This window comes from Bombyx mori, chromosome 16 (genome assembly GCF_030269925.1).
Source record: "Bombyx mori chromosome 16, ASM3026992v2".
Taxonomy (NCBI): Eukaryota; Metazoa; Arthropoda; class Insecta; order Lepidoptera; family Bombycidae; genus Bombyx; species Bombyx mori.
In genome coordinates, this window is record NC_085122.1 from 2,306,038 (window position 1) to 2,325,570 (window position 19,533).

Here is a 19,533-nt window from a genome sequence, read left to right on the forward strand (position 1 = left end):
TAGCGATGCAACGGTGTTCGAATCCCCCCGGCAGGTAGCAATTTTTCTAATGAAATATTCTTATCCTTTAGGCCACGACAACTTAAAAAAATATTTGTAAGTAATTTTGCAATTTATTCAAAAATCGCACTCCAAAATGGGGTGTTAATAATAAGTCATTACTTTCTTTATTAAAAAATTACAATCCTAATGTGAAGTGGGATAATGCAACCATGAAATTCGGCATGAAATAATGAATAACGATTTGCAATAACTTTTTAAATTATATATCTATGTCTGTCCGTGTTAGTTTTAAAAATTAAGAAGGTTTAATGTTAAAAAAATGTATTTTATTTCGTGATTTTGTTAAAAGACATTCCTGATTCTGAAACGGAATGTGAATATGTTGTGTGAATTCGATCTGTCCGTAAATTACGAGTGTATAAAAAAAATTAAATAAGACTGCGTAAAGATTATGAATAATTGATAATTAATTAATGAACAAAATTGTGTATTTCTGTCATAAACATGATTGTTATTACAGTACTGGCATTGTATTGTTTGTTTTATTTCACTCTATCGCTTCATTAATCAGGCCGTAAGCGACTATTTTAGAAGTCGTCGTGGCCTAAGGGATAAGACGTCCGGTGCATTCGTGTTGAGCGATGCACCGGTGTTCGAATCTCAGGCGGGTACCAATTTTTGTAATGAAATACGTACTCAACAAATGTTCACGATTGACTTCCACGGTGAAGGAATAACATCGTGTAATAAAAATAAAACCCGCAAAATTATAATTTGCGTAATTACTGGTGGTTGGAACTCTTGTAAGTCTGCGCGGGTAGGTACCACCGCCCTGCCTATTTTTGCCGTCAAGCAGTGATGCGTTTCGGTTTGAAGGGTGGGGCAGCCGTTGTAACTATACTTGAGACCTTAAAACTTATATCTCAAGGTGGGTGGCGTATTTACGTCGTAGATATCTATAGGCTCCAGTAACCACTCAACACCAGGTGGGCTGTGAGCTCGTCCACCCATATCTAGCAATAAAAAAAATTATCCTGATCATCGCTGACATGCATTGAAAGATAACTCCATAGTGGGGTTATAAGTCACGTTGAGTCTATATTGAAGCCCTGAATCAATGGTTCTGAATAATTAATTGACCTGGAACAATTGACCCTTGGCCATCTGGCTCCAAATTGCGAATACCACTATGTGAATCAGATACACACTTAAATCATCTATACATATAAATAAAATTGGAGTGTCTGTTTGCAATATTGAAATAACCGCTTTTTACTATATGCATATGAATGAATATGTATACGGTACATACAGCAAAATATTTTTTTTTACAATTTTTGTCTGTCTGTTTGTTCCGGGTAATCTCTGGAACGGCTGGACCGATTTTGACGAGACTTTCACTGATAGGTAGCTAATGATATAAGGAGTAACTTAGGCTACTTTTTTTCGACTAGCTTCGCCCCGCGGCGTCACCCGCGATACGACAATAACCGCGGGTAACATCACGGGACTCAGCTATCAATAATAAGTTTTAAATAAATAATCAGTCAGGACACTGTGACGGAAATACATTACATTAATTTTAGAAACGTGTTTTTTTTATTATTTCTTCCTAATCTGTATATTAAATAAACAAATGTCCGGAAGAAGGATTCCTTCTTCTTCCAAAAGTGATGAACTTATCATATAAGTTTTTTTATTGTCCTTGTAAGCAGACGAACATACTGATGGTGAGTGGTTACCGTCGCCCATTGACCACAGCAATGCTAAGGGCAGAGCCAAGCCGCTGCATACCGAAAGTGTTGAAACGTTTGTAAGTTTTCAACGTCTATTTTACCCTAAAAATTCCGATAAACGGGCACATTTATTTCTTGTGGTAAGAACAGGTATATGAAATTTGGTGCGTCTCACTTTGAAAACGACGGTTTTCCATACAACCGTTCTTCTATTGTGCGACCTTCTTAGGGGAAAAAAACCTTAGATGCTTACACAATATAAAATACATTAACTGCCAAAGTTTCAAGGTTGTTACTCCAAGCGCCGGTGAATCAATCAGTCAGCAAAATTATTATACTTATATGTATAGATATCAGGTCCAATGAGGCGAACCGATGGACTGGTGGAAAAAGGTGGTAAGATCGAAAGGTAAGAGACCAAAAAGAATGGAGTGCATATGAAGACACCTACACTCAAAATTGGGTGGACACGAGTTGTAGAAGTATAGATTAAGCCCCCATACAAGGAGAATACAAGCCCGCTGAATGTTTGGCCACAACGGAAATGTAAAACTCTGGTTTGGTTGCTAATTACAATAGAAATTAAAATAAATTGTGCATTTTGTAGTGGAGAAACACCTAAGTCTTTAGGTCTTTTGGTATCAGCGTTAAGAATCTGACTGCCGAGCATCCCGCATATAACTCGTAGGTATTAAAATTGGTTATGGTATTTAGTATGGGGTCTGTGTGTAATGTTATCTTTGTGCTTAGTGCGAGTTTTTTAACGTTCTCGATAGCGTAAAAGTTAACTCAATTTTGTATGGAGTTTGCCTGCGTTTGCCGCTAGGGGCGCTGTTTCAATCCCATACAAATTCGAGTTAACTTTTACGCTATCGAGAACGTTAAAAAGCTCGCACTAAGGACACTGGTCTCGAATGTGAATTTCCATAAAAAAGGATAAAACAGGACGTTTGTTTAATTTGCATTTGCCCCGCTGTATCTATTATAGGTGAGGCAGGAACTAGCAGCGGAACGTAATATGAGGGTGCATTATGGTTTGTCGAGGTAAAAATCAAACTTTGATCTCATGGTTCAAGACAGGACCCTAAATGTCACAAATAGTGTCGTGTATAAATTTAATACGCATATTGTAATTTGTTTACTATAAATATAAAAACAAATAAAAAAGAAAATAAACAAAATAAAATTATCATTAACGTTGTCAAAGGTAATTAAATATGCATTAGTAAGGATAAATCACTGGTCAGATCTTGATAAAATTTTAATGGCACCACATGAGCAGTTGCTTTGAAATAAAGAGAGAATTATCCAAATCCGTTCTCCTAGAAAAAAGTTCAGATAATACTTAGAAAACATATAATACACAAGCGACCCGCCCTGGCGTCGCTTAAGAAACATTAAATTTTATTATTGATAGCTGAATCCCGCGATGTTACCCGTGCTTATTGTCGTACCGCAAGTGACGCCGCGGGGCGAAACTAGTCTAAAAAAGTAACCTAAGTTACTCCTTATATCATCAACTACTTATCAGTGAATGTCTCGTCAAAATTGGTCCAGCCGTTCCAGAGATTAGCCGGAACAAACAGAGACAAAAATATTAAAAAATTTCATTTTGGTGTATGTACCGTATATATATTCATATGCATGTAGTAGAAAGCGGTTATTTCAATATTACAAACAGACACTCCAATTTTATTTATATGTATAGATAAAAAATAAGCGAATTGCAAAACTCCTTTTTTTATATTAGGTTAGAAACTATGTTACGTGAAATAAAACATTAAAACAAATTGAATAAATCGATTTAATATCTTGTAATTCTTCATTAAACCGTTCACATAACCGTTACATATACACTCTATGATCTATACAACAATATATTAAACTTTAATAAGCCGGAATTCAAAACAACTTTGGTCATTAGCTTATCGTTTACAATAATCATTAAAATTGGTGTTCTTTCTTGAGTATTTTAATGTAAATAAGCATTTATTTATATATGTACATCAGAGCTTAAAGGTCGCATATTTACGTGTTGTTATCAAATCACTTGGTTGCCATTTATCTCAAACAATTAACGGATATATTTTATTGCTTAGATGGGTGGACGAGCTCACAGCCCACCTGGTGTTAAGTGGTTACTGGAGCCCATAGACGTCTACAACGTAAATGCGCCACCCACCCTGTGATATAAGTTCTAAGGTCTCGAGTATAGTTACAACGGCTGCCCTACCCTTCAGACTGAAACGCATTACTGCTTCACGGCAGAAATAGGCGGGGTGGTGGTAACTACCCGCGCGGACTCAGAAGAGTTCCTACCACTAGTAATATTCTTAAAATTAAGTAATACGTTAATGGCGGCTTGAAATGTTTTTTTTAAAGTTGATAACATACAACCTTTTGCCTCTAATGTCGAGATTATAACAAGGCATCTTTTGACAATAGTAATGTCATTGTCTGTATATCACTACATCTTATTTGTATACTAGCGTAATCATTACGCAGATTTCTATGTGTACTTTTTAGGTTAGACAATAACTTCTTTGTCTTATTAAGCGATTTCAAAGCTCAGTTCCATTTTGGATTTGATTACATTGGATTTAATTACTAATAATTATTTTATTACATTGTATTTTTCAAGTCCGTTTATTATTTAGGACTAGAGCCGTCGACATACAAGCATCGCTATTAATAGTTCAAATATATATTTATTTATACTTACAAACATTTATAAGAAATAATAGTATAAAATGTTACAACAACGCTGTTTGTTTATCACATAAAAATAAGTATTTTGGTCATCTAAGATGAATATTTACAAAAGAGGAGAGAGATGAGATCGATTTTTATAACAAGTTCGATTAGTTGATGTGGACGTTTGCATCGAAGTGAGCAAGCTTCGTGTGATGCCCATTGGCTCACGTCACCACTTATCACTAGATTGGCTGTGAACTCGTCTGCCCGACAACGGAAACACAATACATTTCTTTGGCTTCACTGTGATAAAGACAATAATAGACGCTAAAACAATAAAAGATATCTAATTATTTTTGAGAGCCAATTCAACAACAAGTCCAACAAGTCATAGAGCTTTTATTGGACATCAAGATAATCTATACCCTAAATTATTTAAACATCATTACGGTTCTATTACAGACATTTCTTTTTATTGCCACAAAACTCGAAATATCCAACTACATATGAGGCCGTCAGCGCAAAAGTGGCCTAACCCATAATTTTTCATAATCATGCTTATAATATCGACGCTTGAAAGGCAAACGTGACTAAGCGACAATAACTGCTTTGTACATAAATGATAGGCAATAACCATATTCGATGCGCAAAATATATATATATTTCTAGGTCTATTAAAATCATTTCAATCCTACAGCTACTAGCTAGATTCTACTACAGCTAGATTCGTTAAAATAGATTTTTTTTCAGGTATTTCAACTTTAAATTAGTCTACTGTAAAGTTCACGCATTGTCGCTTAGTCACGTTTGCCTTTCAAGCGTCGATATGTATATTGCAATTTATTTTAAATATAATAAATTTTGATGCAAAACCGGCCTATCCATAGTTTCACTCATAGATAACAGATGGCTTTGTAAGCATTATTGTTTTTTTGTCTACTCAAATTCAGATTCATGAAAAATTAATCATCATTGTTCCATAATAACTATGGTAAGCTTAGGCCACTTTTGCGCTGACCGCCTTATATGTCTTAGATTTAAAAAAAAAATTTTCATTCATAAACAAATTGCTATTATCTGTGCACACTCTGGAGCACTATAGGCAAAAAAGTACAAAAATTATTGATGTAGAAGCAGCAATGTTTTTCACAGTACATATTTACGTGCTCCAACTCGAGTCGTGTAACCAAGAACTAAATAAAGCTCTTAACAATAATTTATGTATAAAAAGCGATCTCATATAAGGCACAAAGTCTAACTTGGCTTCAAGCCTATGTCTAATAAATGTAGGATCACACTAAACTCTCAAAGAAGCGGTACGAATAACGTATAAAAAAATTTAGAGTTTTATTGAGAGTTCGAGAATTTTAAATCCATACGAATATTTTGGACCCGGAAAATAACTTTGGAAACTACGCATACATTTAAAACTAAACTAAATGGTTACGTTATTCATTTTGATCTCTGTATAATTTATCATTTATATATTATTTAATTTTTAATTCTATATTATATCTTTATAAGATAAAAACAACGGTATGTTCGTCTTATTGCTTGAAAGATGATTAGGATGAGTCCGAACTAACCGCTAAAGTTCAATTCAATCTCTCAATCTCTTTCGCTCGCCTTCAGATATGACTAGCGGAACAGAGTCAACAAATAGTTGATGTTTATCATCATTATATTTTAATTAATATTAACAATTACTTATTCGTAGTGTACTTTATTTACAAAAACCATATGTAATTAATTGTACATTGCTCGTTCTAATGAACCAACCTTCTGTTTTGTTTTGTTTTTAATCAAGATAGTAATCTTGTTATTCATTTACATTAAGAACCTCATGCAGTCTACAAGAACATTTTCAAACATTCAAAACACGATGGACGTGATTCAAATTTCGAGAAAATTTACAGCGATTCTGTGATTTAAACCACTTTGAATCCAATTTTAATGTTCAGTAACGAACCGTTGCTTAATAACAATTAGTAAGATTTTTGCAACTATATGTTTAAACCAAGGCAAACCAAACGCAGTAAGTTGAGAAAAAACAAGAACGTCATCCAGGTATAGTACGAGAATATATTTTATAAAATATATTTATCTATTCAATAAAATTACATATAAAAAAACACAAGTTCTAACGTGTTTCACTGTTTATTATCCTTCTTTAAATATTTATTTTTAATAATTCCGCTAGTATTATTCGCCTAAATTTAGATATCTAAATACGTCAGTTCTCTCTTTATTTGATGAAAACCACTGATCATATTCACGAGTACCAAACTTAAATTTAAATGATTTTAAACTTACTTATACCATGAAACCATGTATCTGATTGGCACTACTTTATCGTTTAACTTTTACTTACAAAACAATTTTAGACTAAACCTGTTTTAGTTGAAATCAAAATCACGCTTTTTTCTTTGTTTTGTTTTCTTCACTGAATATCTCATTGAATTCGTTCAGGAGGATGTCGACGACGTTGTTCTGTTGGATGCAGTCGACGGCTATGTTACGTGCCTTCGCCGTAACCGGGGCCCATAGTATCGTCGGCCCGAATACTATGGCTAGATTGGCTATGTGCATCCTATTTTTTTCACTGTACTGCTGTACCCTGTGAAATAACATAGTTCGCTATAACCCATCAAGTTAAGGTGAGGAATTAACGTGATTGGAAGGTAGTCCACGTTTTGTTCGAGTTGTCATAGCATATCAAGTTAAGGTGAAGAATCAACGTGATTTGCAAAAAAGTCCACGTTTTGTTGGAGTTTTCCTGAGAGTAACTCGTCGAGTTTAGTTTGCAGGAAAAATGAGAAGATAAAATACCAGTAGACACTTAGCGTTGTCGATGACAATGAGCACCGCAAGTGACCAGTAAGATAATTGAGTCAATTCACTAACATGTGCAACCGTTATATTTGATTAAGAAATAAATTATATCAGTCAAATGACTTAGTTCGCAGAGCACTAACCCGCGAACTTCCAAACTCTAAGTGTATTTCTTCTTTACAAGCCATAAACTCCGAAATCTTTCTTCAGACGAGACTTACGGAAATTCACTCAGCTATGATTGAGCTTAATAAACATATTCAGTTACCTTAATAAATGTTCTAATAAGAATTTGAGCGTGTCCCTGTTGCATTGCGGCAGCGCTTGTATTATTTCCCTGAACTCTTTGATCTTCGCTTCCCTTGGCTTTATAGCTGCAAACGAATTGTTTACGATTAACCATTGCTTTCGATGTACACCCAAGCTTTCGGTTCATACGGTTTTAACAGGTTAAGGACCGAGATCTTTTTGCGATTTTTGCCAAAAGTAATTAAATACATATGGATAAAGAATTACTCAAATAAGCTATTCCTAGTTTTCGTTTTTTGATTATACTATTATGTTTTCAAATAGTTCCCCTTCAATTTGTTATAGCTACTAGCCTATATGAGCCATGGGGGTCTGCGTTTCCTACATATTCAATAGAAAACTTGCGGTCTGGGGTATTCTAGGCAGGTGAGTTGCGGAGATCACAAGGGATCGCTAATGTTGTTTTGCCAAAGTAATAGTATCCACCCACAGGGACCGCTCCGGTCCTTAATCTGTTAAGCTTGAGGTGGAAGCTTCTATTGTTTTGTAATGATAAAATATAAGGTGTGAAACTCCATGAACCACCAGCTATGTATTGATAATCGAGGAAGTTTGGAATGACTATATTTAAGGAGAAGTAGGCGTATACGTTGGGACGACGAGAGGAGAAGTCTTAAGCAATTTTGTGGCGACATCAACGCCGTAGCAATGATATTCTCTAACTATAATACTTTAACAATTGGGCCGGCTATTAGAAAAATATTAAGCCACTCCTGTTTAATAGATTTTTGTCATATTTTCTAACTAACTCCTCAAATTCAAATCCCAAGTGCATATCTTAATTCAAGGGACGAGGCATGATTACGTTAGAATCCATCGCAGTTTTGAAAGTTGACAAAACTGATTACGCTCGAGTGTGTAACGGAAATTCATACGCAAATATTCATCATCATCATCATCATCATCATCAGCCTTTATCTGCCCACTGCTGGACATAGGCCTTCCCCAATGCCTTCCACAGAATGCGGTCCTCCGTCTTCCGCATCCAACGACTTCCCGCCGTGCGCACTAAGTCGTCGGTCCACCTGGTCGGAGGACGCCCCACGCTGTAAGCGAATTAAGCTATAGTTGAAAGTCCTTGCTAAACTCACAGCAAGCGGCGAGAACTCTATGGAACAACGAGTACGGTATCAGCGGCTCCTTCAGCTCCCTGAAGAACAGTTTCAAGGAGCCCGTCAGCACGTGGATGTCGCTGTTCTTGCTTATCACTGAGGTGTTGTTCTGATCGATCTGAAACCAATTTATCAATAGGTGGTAGGACCTCTTGTGAGTCCGCGCGGGTAGGTACCACCGCCCTGCCTGTTTCTGCCGTGAAACAGTAATGCGTTTCGGTTTGAAGGGTGGGGTAGCCGCTGTAACTATACTTGAGACCTTAGAGCTTATATCTCAAGGTACATGACGCAAAAAAAAGGTGTATTACGCGAAATGCTTGTTTCTAACTGTAAGGTTTGTCCAAACAACCTTCTGATGTGATAGTCATAATAATTCTTTTATTTTTTATTGCTTAGATGAGTGGACGAGCTCACAGCCCACCTGGTGTTAAGTGGTTACTGGAACCCATGACAAGGTAAATGCGCCACCCACCTTGAGATATAAGTTCTAAGGTCTCAGTATACTTACAACGGCTGTCCCACCCTTCAAACCGAAACGCATTACTGCTTCACGGCAGAAAGAGTGGTGGTACTCTAATGTATTGAGTAATTGTTTATTGATAAGCTTTTAAAGTAACTGACCGATATGTATATGATACAAATTGCGACGCCTTACTGATGGCGATACACGAAATGACTGGAAAATTAGTGACTTATACGGTGGATTTTTACAGATGCAAATGCATTTTTACAGCTTCATTTTTCACATAGCATAAATAATTCAAAATTTGACGCTGGCAATAAAAAATGCAAGAAATCGATTGCCATACTGAAAAAAAGGAGAAGGAGAAAGACACCTACTATTAAAAAAAGTAGTTATTCTACGACTGAAAGTCAGCCCATAAAAACAACAATTTTGGAATATAATTCTGTGCATTCTACTTTGATTTTCATCTCCATTGGTTACGTTTTAGAATCGCAGAAAACCATCGCTAATGCTACACTCATGGGTGTTACCTTATGCTGATTTCCTGAAGATTTTAAATTTTTTGTTTTAAAGGAACAAGTTCGTAAGTGCTCACCTCTAACCGGATTTTCTGGACTTGGCTGAGGTTTCCGGAGGCTCTGTACAGGCCGTCAGTGCAGAGATTCTCATCGCTACTTTCGATTTCATTGACGCAGGCCACCACGAATTCCGGGACCTGGGGGCTGGTCTGCGGGCACACCTCCGCAAGGTTCCTCCCGAAGACCGGTTCATCTGTTAAATTAAAACATCAACCTCAAGTATTCACATTAACAATTACATCACGAAAAACAATTTAGATACTATTTATGTACATTAATATATTACTAGAGGTCCCGCAGTAATCGAAATTCGACTATGATTAATTGGAATTGTAAGTTTGTACACTATTATGATTTGTATTTTATACTTCTATAATCACAAATTTCGCCAAGACTACATTATATAAAATATTAACAAAGACAAACAATATTTAATCTATTCTCAATTTGACAACAAAAAGAACAAAAGTTTGAAATAGTATGCATGCGTGTGTGCGTCAAATACATGGTATGTAGGGTGTGTAATGTTTTCTTTATTGATTTAATGTATCTTTTATGCATTATTTTAAAAAAATATTAGCATTGTACACTTCTTTTCTATATTCTCTATAAGTGTGGAAAATTGCATACTCCTCCGTCCGCGCAATTTTCGTAAAAAGGGATACAAAGTTTTTGCTTCACGTATTAATATATAGATTCTTAGTACGTATATGTTTTTTTTTCTTATAACTCACTAATTAGATTTTTATTAAGGAAAAAATAATGTATGTTCATGTTCTATACATGTTCTTTTCTCATTAGTATTAACCAAGAAATTGCTGCACTTCTTACATCAAAATACGACATCAATTTTTATTCTTTAACAAGCTTCGTCAAAAAGTCCACAGATTACCTAGTTTTTCCCCCCTACCTATGCGCTAATAGCTTAAGGGGTTATTCCAACTACGCACTGGCTGGTACGTGAGCAAACTAGTGTTTAGTAATAGTCGGAGTCCATAGAAATAATCTTGAACAACTTCGAGCAACTTAAAATCTTGAATGTTTTTTTAATGTCAGTCCAAAAATAGATCGAAATGCCTTTCTGACTTCCATTAGTCGTTACCAGTTACTCAGTAGCTACCTTTGCTAGCAGCCTTCCTTCCTTCTAGCCCAACCTGCATTTACTAGCTCTGACAATAATTCTCACATCTTCAGTACTGATGGTTGGCTTCGTAACCTAGGTGCGTTGGTCCCACCATCACTATCGCGAACCACAAAAGCATTCCAGTTTGAATAACAAAACAGCTCTTACTCTATACGCCTTTAAGACTTGGATTTTAGATTGTGAAGGTCTATGCACCGACTAAAGCTAAATTAGCCTCTAATTAAGATAGAAAGTAACAAGTTTGTGCCGTTAAATAGATTTATGTGTCAATGAAGAATTAAGTAATCTAATATAAAATATAAAATTAAAATATTTAAAAACAAAAACATTCTGTAATTTATAATAGCCCTCCGCACTAGTGAAACAGAACAATAAATAGTTAGTTCTATTGAATATTTGTTATAATGTAATAATAATACCACGACGATAAATCTATACTACACCAGGTGGGCTGTGAGCTCGTCCACCCAACTAAGCAAAAACAAAAAAAAAACAACTAAAAAAAATAAAAAAATGTGAATTATGAATTATTCGGATACGAAAAATCGATGGTGAGATGCGTTTGTCATTAATGTTTTGACATTAACAACTTGGAGCATGTATGCTGTGAAAGTGATGAAGAATCATTGATAGTGGAGTGCAAGCGGCTTGACTTATTTCGTTATATCGATTTGAAAATCGATATCGTTTATTTCGTTAAATACAATTTAATATAAATTTCTATTTAAAAAAATCGATATCAATCATTCGATAAGTCCAAGACTTGTATTATTTTTACACTTTGCAGTTTTGTTATTTGTTTTCCAACAAAAACACACACCGAAATGAACACACAGTTTTAACCTAGATTCGCGTACATAAAAACAAAAAAAATATACACATGTCTTAATTATATCGTACAACCATCCACCGCAAACTTAAATATAAAATGGAAAGCACTAAATTAGTAGTAATAAAGGGTTTGGGGTTTTGATAAAAACAAAAACAAAATAAAACAATAAAATAAAACAGCAAAACAATTTTGTTATATATTAAATCGTACAATCGTAAAACAAAAGCGTTAAGGATCTTTGAGTCGATTACTTTCAGCAATTGTTATAAAAAAAAAAACGAATTTGGATAAGGAACGACCTATGTACATGTCTTCTCGCATTAAAACTGTATAATCCCAAAACTTACTAATTTTACAGGAGAGTGTTTTAAAGATTTATAAGAAGACATGGATGGAGTGTGTGAATGACGATATGAGAGAGAGAGAGGAGTGAGTGTTGAGATGACGACTGATAGAAGAAAATGGAAGAGAAAAATTAGCTGTGCCGACCCCACCTAGTGGGATAAGGTGGAGAAAAAGAAGAAGTGTTTTAAAGATTTAACTTCTGATATTTTTTATTATATATTAATCATCTTTGCAACATTAATTTTTTATTTTTTACCAGTTACATTATCTGTCTTTTTAAGGAAGAAAAAAATTAGGTATTACATAGGTAAAGTAAAAAAAAAACTAGACTACGCTCTTTTGACAGTATTTATGAGAAAAATACTGGTGATACCAAATTTTTATGCATATTAACTCAATTTCGAATATTTTTGGAAATCGTACACTTTTAATGCGAATATGTTCATATGGGGTTTTGTATTCTGACATAGTAGCAACCGCCAGTCGCGCTATACATCTGAACATTCAGCGGAGGGTAAAATACCTTTTGCCATTTACCTGGCTTTTACCAATCTAATAGGACTATGCGTTTTCATTCGAAGAGCCAAATAACCATATTATCTAAGTTTCAGAAGGACAAAACAATTAGAAGTAATCGAAAATTAAATCGGAAATATTTTTTATTACTTCACATGAAATAAGCCCACGGACCGCTGGTGAGTTTTTACCGGAATCCACAGAAATCAAAAGGTCGTCACCTGGAAGAGATCGCTCTTAGGGATAAGACCGCCAATGGTACTTTTCTTTTTGGTATTAAATGTTTCGCATTGTTTATTTTTTTGGTGTACAATAAAGAATACTTTCTCTCTCTCTTTATCTCTCTCTCTCTTTCTTTCTCTCTCTCTCTCTTTCTCTCACTATCCATCTCAGGTCGTGTTGAAATATCGAATGTAACAACTTCGCGCTACCATCAACTCAACCTCAAATCTGGTAAAATGGCTTTACTATTACTGTCCTGGAGAAACACAAGACCAACCAATTTTTAATAGTGATAGTCTTGAAAATAGTTTTTTTTATCTTAGATAAATGGACGAACTCACGACCCAGCTGGTGTTAAGTGGTTGCCGGGGCTCACGGAAATCAACAGCGTAAATGTCGCCACCCGCGTTGAGACAGATCTAAGTCTCCGTTCTACAGTACAACGGCTGCCCCGGGCTTCAAACCCCGGATCAAGACACCCCACCATTACACTAATAACGCAAATTCATTTACGTCTGAAACTAATCGACTCATTTACAACTGGCTTTATAAAACTTACCTTATTAATATTTCTAAAGCAGATACAATAGCACCACCGAATAACAATTAACTATTGCATATTAGTATTTGTTTGATCTAATTTCAGAACCGCACACATCAATTATATGCCTATGGCATTAAGTCCGCCTTTATACTTTCTAGTATAAGAAGTTATAAATAAATAAATAAATAAAAATTATAATAATAATTATAATTTTTATATTACCTCTTTTAAAAGTACATACTCGTACAATAAAAATACAATTCAAAGTAAAAAAATATTTTGTTAACCTTTCTCTGTACAAGGTTCAAAGACTTGCATTACTGATCTCAAAGCTCTCTTTTCCCCCCTACCTATTCGCTGATAGCACAGGGGGCCATTCCAACTACGCTCGGGAAGGTAAAGTCACGGGCTCAAGCTGAATTTGCTAACACTAGCCCTAGCAAGAGCAGTGTTTCGCAGAATCTACTACCGGATCGGTATCGCGACCCACTGAGAAGATCCGGCGAGAAACCCATTAGGCTCGCCAAGTTCCTCCCTTCCTAGTTTAGGTTAGGTTGTGAGCGGAACGCGCGAGTTAGCGCTGAGAGATTGAGAGAGAGAGAGCGTGTAAAATTTTTTTTTCCTACCTGTGCGTTTACCAGGGCGTTATAGAAACTTGGTTTGTTCGCAAGGACTTGATAAAAAAACTTCAAGTGTTTGTGAATAGGTGCCTGCGTCAGATTTTGAAAATCTTTTGGCCTGAGAAGATCACTAACAAAGAGCTGGGGAGGATCACTAAGCAGACACCAATGGAGAAGGAGATCCTTATGCGGAAGGTGCATTGGATTGGTCACATTTTGAGAAAGCCCGATACCAACCTATCAAAGAGAGCACTGACCTGGAAAGTGTCTGGCAAAAGGAAGAGAGGCCGCCCCAGAACAACTTGGCGTCGCTCGGTGAAGCAGGAGCTAGGGGTCTTGGGCATGACGTGGGAGGAGCTAGAACGGACTGCCTAAGACCGTTGTAAATGGAAAAATTTGATTCGAGCCCTACACCCCAGCAGAGGGTAATAGGAAATAATGATGATGATGATGATGACCTATGCTGATAGCCTTGAGAGGGTATTTCAGCTTCACCCTAACATGTAGGTGAGCTCACGGGACTCAAACCGGAGTGATGCTAACACTGGCCCTAGCAAGAGCAGTGCTTCGCAGAATCTATCACCGGAAGCGTGCTATCCAATGCAATGCCGAAATTCGATCTATATACCCCTGTTTCGTTTTATTACAAATCACCGACAACGAAGTTACCGTTGCCCGGACTTCATCCATCTACTAATTACAATTTTTTTTTTTTATTAAGATGATCTCTCGTTCAAAAATAATTTTGACATGAACGTATATAATTTATTTGAGAATCTCACACTGAAGTTATACTTAAATTACCAAAACACAACTATATACGTCCAATTGTATTTTTTATTAATCCTAAAACTGCGCAAATGGCATATATATAAACACGACTTTAAACATGTTTTTTAATTTAAGTTGTTTTCTGCGACCCTTTACCCTAACATTAACAGGGCTTATAAAGGCTGACTGGTTGAACACTTTACACACTCAAGGACATGATAATTCATGGTCACATGAAATGTTTAAAATCACTACATAGTATAAAACAAAGTCGCTTTCTCTGTCCCTATATCTGTCCCTATGTATGCTTAAATCTTTAAAACTACGCAACGGATTTTATGCGGTTTTTTTTAACAGATAGAGTGATTGAAGAGGAAGGTTTATATGTATAATAACATCTATTAAATACTTGAGAAATCAATAATAAATTACAGTTTCCGAAGCGAAGCGAGGGCGGGTCGCTAGTATATAATAATAAAAAATTATAAATGAACCACAGAGAAAACCTTCATTAAATAAATTTGCTAAAACTCGAAATTTGTGGACACCGCGCGACGTGAGTGACCACACTTTATTGTTTTGAATAGATAATTAAACATAAATTAGGCAGATATTAGGCACCTATTTTTTTTTTGCTTAATTATAACGAGAATCGAGTACCTGAGTACTCTATATCAATATGTGAAGTGCTCAACCAGTCAGCCTGTATTTAAAATTAGTTACATTACCGCAAAAACAATTACCTTTCGATATAAATCTACTAATACATTATTTATGTACAGTATATTAAAATGTTTAAGTATTAAAAATAACCAAAACTACTAACTACAAGAGATCTATGTACATACAAAAATATTACTAACATGGACGTGATCGGCAAGGATTCAACATGTGGCCTGGGTGGTTTTAGAAGTCTACTGGGTGCGTTCGTGGAGATAAAGTTTCTGTCCCTCTCTAACGTGGGCTTTAGAAGAGAGTGTGACCGATCCACCAGTATCCTATCAGTTGAGGGGTTATACCGTGAGAATCTTGCATAATAAGCAAGTGAAATTGTGGCACTCTTTCTTATTCAATTTTAAATACACGAGCTACGTCAATCAACTGGCAAGCATCTGTGAAACCAACCATTTTTAATGCGATTAACATTGTCAATTTGTTGTAGACTAATACTGATGAACCAAGAAGATTATTTTTCAACAGGCTCAAAGTTCTGAAGCGATCTGTGCTTGTGTGATCCGTAGAACTTGAAACTCGAAAACAAAAATTATTTATGGTAGTAGTAGTAGGTAATTATTAGATATTCAAACAATTTATGTGGGAATGTTCTTATAGATTCTAAATATAAAGTTAATTTTCAAATTGTCGAGAAACAAAGAAAATTTGTTTGTTGAACAGATTTTATTTTCGATTTGGAAAGATTCGATTGGATTAACTATTAAAAAATTCATGATTAATTAATTGAATTTGCAATTATTTTTTATATCACAACTACACGGACTATATTGATCGATAGTAACAAGGATATTTTGAGTCCGGTAATCCAGAATCGATTAGCGGTCAGAGCCAGTAATTTTGCGAGAGAGACTTTTTGCGCAGAAGAAAATAAGTCTTTATTTATTCCTTAACCTCCAGAAGGAATATCATCATGATCCACGCCAAGACCACGTCCATGCTCTAAGCTAAACCAAACAACCGATAAAACCAAAGCCCGAACGCAGCCACCAATTAAACAAATACCGAACCTTTGTAGATTCCCTTTTTGACGAGTACCTCCATCGCCGGCCTCTTCGCAAAGAACTTCCTCAATCTACTTTTCACGTGGGTCTTTTGTATCGACGTTTCCGTGGAGTCGCTCAGGTCCTCGTTGCTGCTTCCGCCGACTGGAAACGAAATTTCGAAAATTGATAACAAAGATATCGATAAAATATTAACAGAAGACATTAGCAATTTTAAGGCTTCAAGAATACGATGTAGGCTGTAAATCTGATACAATTAATCTGTGAATAATAACTTTGTCAGTATATGTGCATACCAGACATGACATTTCAGTAATTAATGATTGCTTTACGTTTAATTTTAAAATTATTTGACTTCTAAATTATGTTGAATAAATCTAATATAGAACATTCTATTTGTGACAACGACTAATTTAGGTTTACCACCATTTTAAAGTCGTAAAAGTGTATTAGATTTACAGCACGATGTATGTATTGAAATATAGAAGCAATTTACCACAAAACCTTTATATTATTCAGACAGGCAGGAACAGAGTAGCTTAGAAGCAAGAGACCGATTTAGTATTTACGAATCCCCACCTCCACATGTTAAACATCACAATACATTTTCGCATACAATTTGACGTACAAACGGATCAAGAAATAGAAATTGTTTAGAATTATTTAGACGCATCATTAATACACAAACAGAGGGAGCAGAAGATTAATTTGAAAAGAAAACAGAATCATTTCGATTTCTATAGAAAGACACATACGATATTGACGAAACACACGACACATCCGCGTATCAATACTGAATGTAGGTAGTTCACACTAAATATTTACCTTCATTTTCGTGTCCCTTCTGTAATGCACGACTCGATAAATTTCAAAACCGAATAAATATTATATTAAATATTTACAAACGTCACAATATCATCAATAGCTCCGCGCGAGGAGATAGATAATGATAACGTATCGTCGATACGCGATAAAAAAAAACTCCTTTGCACTTTTAGTTAAATATATTCTCGTATAATTTTACATAATTACATTCATGTTATTATTTGTCGTCTAGTTTGACGGGTGTCGCATATGCATAAGATTATTTGAACTGTCATGGTGTTTAGAGAGGTTATGAATGCGCTAATTGGTATTTTGGGTTACGAGATAACGTAGCGGTGACTGGATTAAATAAATTTAGTATTTTTTTTTTTATAAAAACCAATTCTTTCACTGTTAATTCTATAAACAGCTGGCATTCGTAGCTACCAGCCAAACTTCATAGTTTATATCTATACATATAAGTAAAATTGGTGTGTCTGTTGGTAATATTGAAATAGCTGCTTTTCACTACATGCATATATATATACGGTACATACACGAAAATAACATTTTTTACAATTTTTGTCTGTCTGTTTGTTCCGGCTAATCTCTGGAACGGCTGGACCGATTTTGACGGGACTTTCAATGATAGATAGCTGATGATATAAGGAGTAGCTTGGCTACTTTTTTAGATTAGCTTCGCCTCGCGACGTCACCCGCGGTACGACAATAACCGCGGGACTCGGCTATCAATAATAAAATTTAATGTTTCCGAAGCGAAGCGAGGGCGGGTCGCTATTATTTCTATATATCGAGAGGTGAAATGCTATTAGGTTTAAGAGACACTTTTGCAACTTCACAGGAGAGCCATTTAAAGTTTAAAATTTGGAAAATAAATATCATAAACAAATAAACTTCTTCTGCTATTAGAATGTTATAAACTTAATTGAAGTTCAATTAAAAAGCATCGAACTGTTGATGCTAATACCAAATAAAACGGACTTTAATTTACAAAGATGAGCGTCGCGTATTTAGCGAAATGTCGCTTAAACCAAAACGCCTTTCACCTCTCGATATATAAAAATAAATATGCACAGACACAACCGTAACAATTTGTCTCCTCTGTTTAACAAAGAATCCTGTCTTTTTTTTATTGTTTCGCCGCTATTACTATATCTATGAGCGTGTTTCATTAAAAGTATTAAAACTATGGATATAAAACGATGGATAGTTGTACAGACACTGGTGGTAGGACCTCTTGTGAGTCCGCACGGGTAGGTACCACCACCCCGCCTGTTTCCGCCGTGAAGCAGTAATGCGTTTCGGTTCGAGGGGTGCGGTAGCCGTTGTAACGATACCTGAGATCTTAGAACTTATATCTCGAGGTGGGTGGCACATTTACGTTGTAGATGTCTATGGGCTCCAGTAACCACTTAACACCAGGTGGGCTGTGAGCTCGTCCATCCATCTAAGCAATAAAAAAAAAAATAAAAAAAAAGTCACATGTAAATAATTGAGGCCGTCAGCGCAAAAGTGGCCTAAGCTTTCCAGTTATTATGGAGCAATGAGGTTTAAGTTTTCATGAATCTGAATTTGAAAGTAAACAAAAAAAACAATACGTGCAAAAATAATGTTTACAAAGCCATCTGTTATCTATGGGTGAAACTATGGACGGGCCGGTTTTGTATTAAAATTTATTATTTTTAAAATAAATTGCAATATACATAATTCTTCTTCTTCTTTTTCTCCACCTTATCCCACTAGGTGGGGTCGGCACAGCTAATTTTTCTCTTCCATTCTCTTCTATCAGCCGTCATCTCAACACTCACTCCTCTCTCTCTCATATCGTCATTCACACACTCCATCCATGTCTTCTTCGGGCGACCTCTTCCCCCTCTACCTTGCACTACCATTTCCATACATCTCCTAGTCACATGCATCTTCTCTAATATAATATATAATATATACATTCTCTAATATACATAATTATAAGCATGATTATGAGAAACTGTGGGTTAGGCCACTTTTGCGCTGACAGTCTCAATTACGCGAATTAATATGACTTTCCGAAAATCAAAGATTTACATACGTTTTCTTTGATTAACTTGAGAGAGACAAGCGACTTAAATGCAATTTGTTGTCTATGTAATGTAATTTGACAATGTTCGATTGCCAGCCCGCAGAACGTGAGCACTTATGAACACACACCTCCATATAGCATAATTATGTATATAGCTGAATCTATCAGCGAACGAAAGGTGTTGAGAAC

General features: G+C 35.6%; 1 protein-coding gene across 4 annotated transcripts in view; it reads right to left on the minus strand.

Moving 5' to 3' along the window:
- Positions 1 to 3,525: 3,525 nt before the first annotated feature.
- LOC101743410 (WW domain-containing protein tag-325) overlaps positions 3,526 to 19,533 on the minus strand; it is a 145,979-nt gene continuing 129,971 nt past the window's right edge. For 2 of the 4 annotated variants that reach the window (XM_038016404.2, XM_038016405.2), the window contains exons 9-13: positions 16,467 to 16,604; positions 9,748 to 9,923; positions 8,666 to 8,804; positions 7,534 to 7,639; positions 3,526 to 7,050 (exon numbers count right to left, since the gene is read on the minus strand). In XM_038016404.2, the coding sequence (XP_037872332.2) occupies positions 6,846 to 7,050; positions 7,534 to 7,639; positions 8,666 to 8,804; positions 9,748 to 9,923; positions 16,467 to 16,604 (764 nt within the window). In that variant the 3' untranslated portion in view covers positions 3,526 to 6,845. The remainder of the gene's footprint in view (positions 7,051 to 7,533; positions 7,640 to 8,665; positions 8,805 to 9,747; positions 9,924 to 16,466; positions 16,605 to 19,533) is intronic. The other 2 variants (XM_038016407.2, XM_038016408.2) reach the window with 1 other exon arrangement.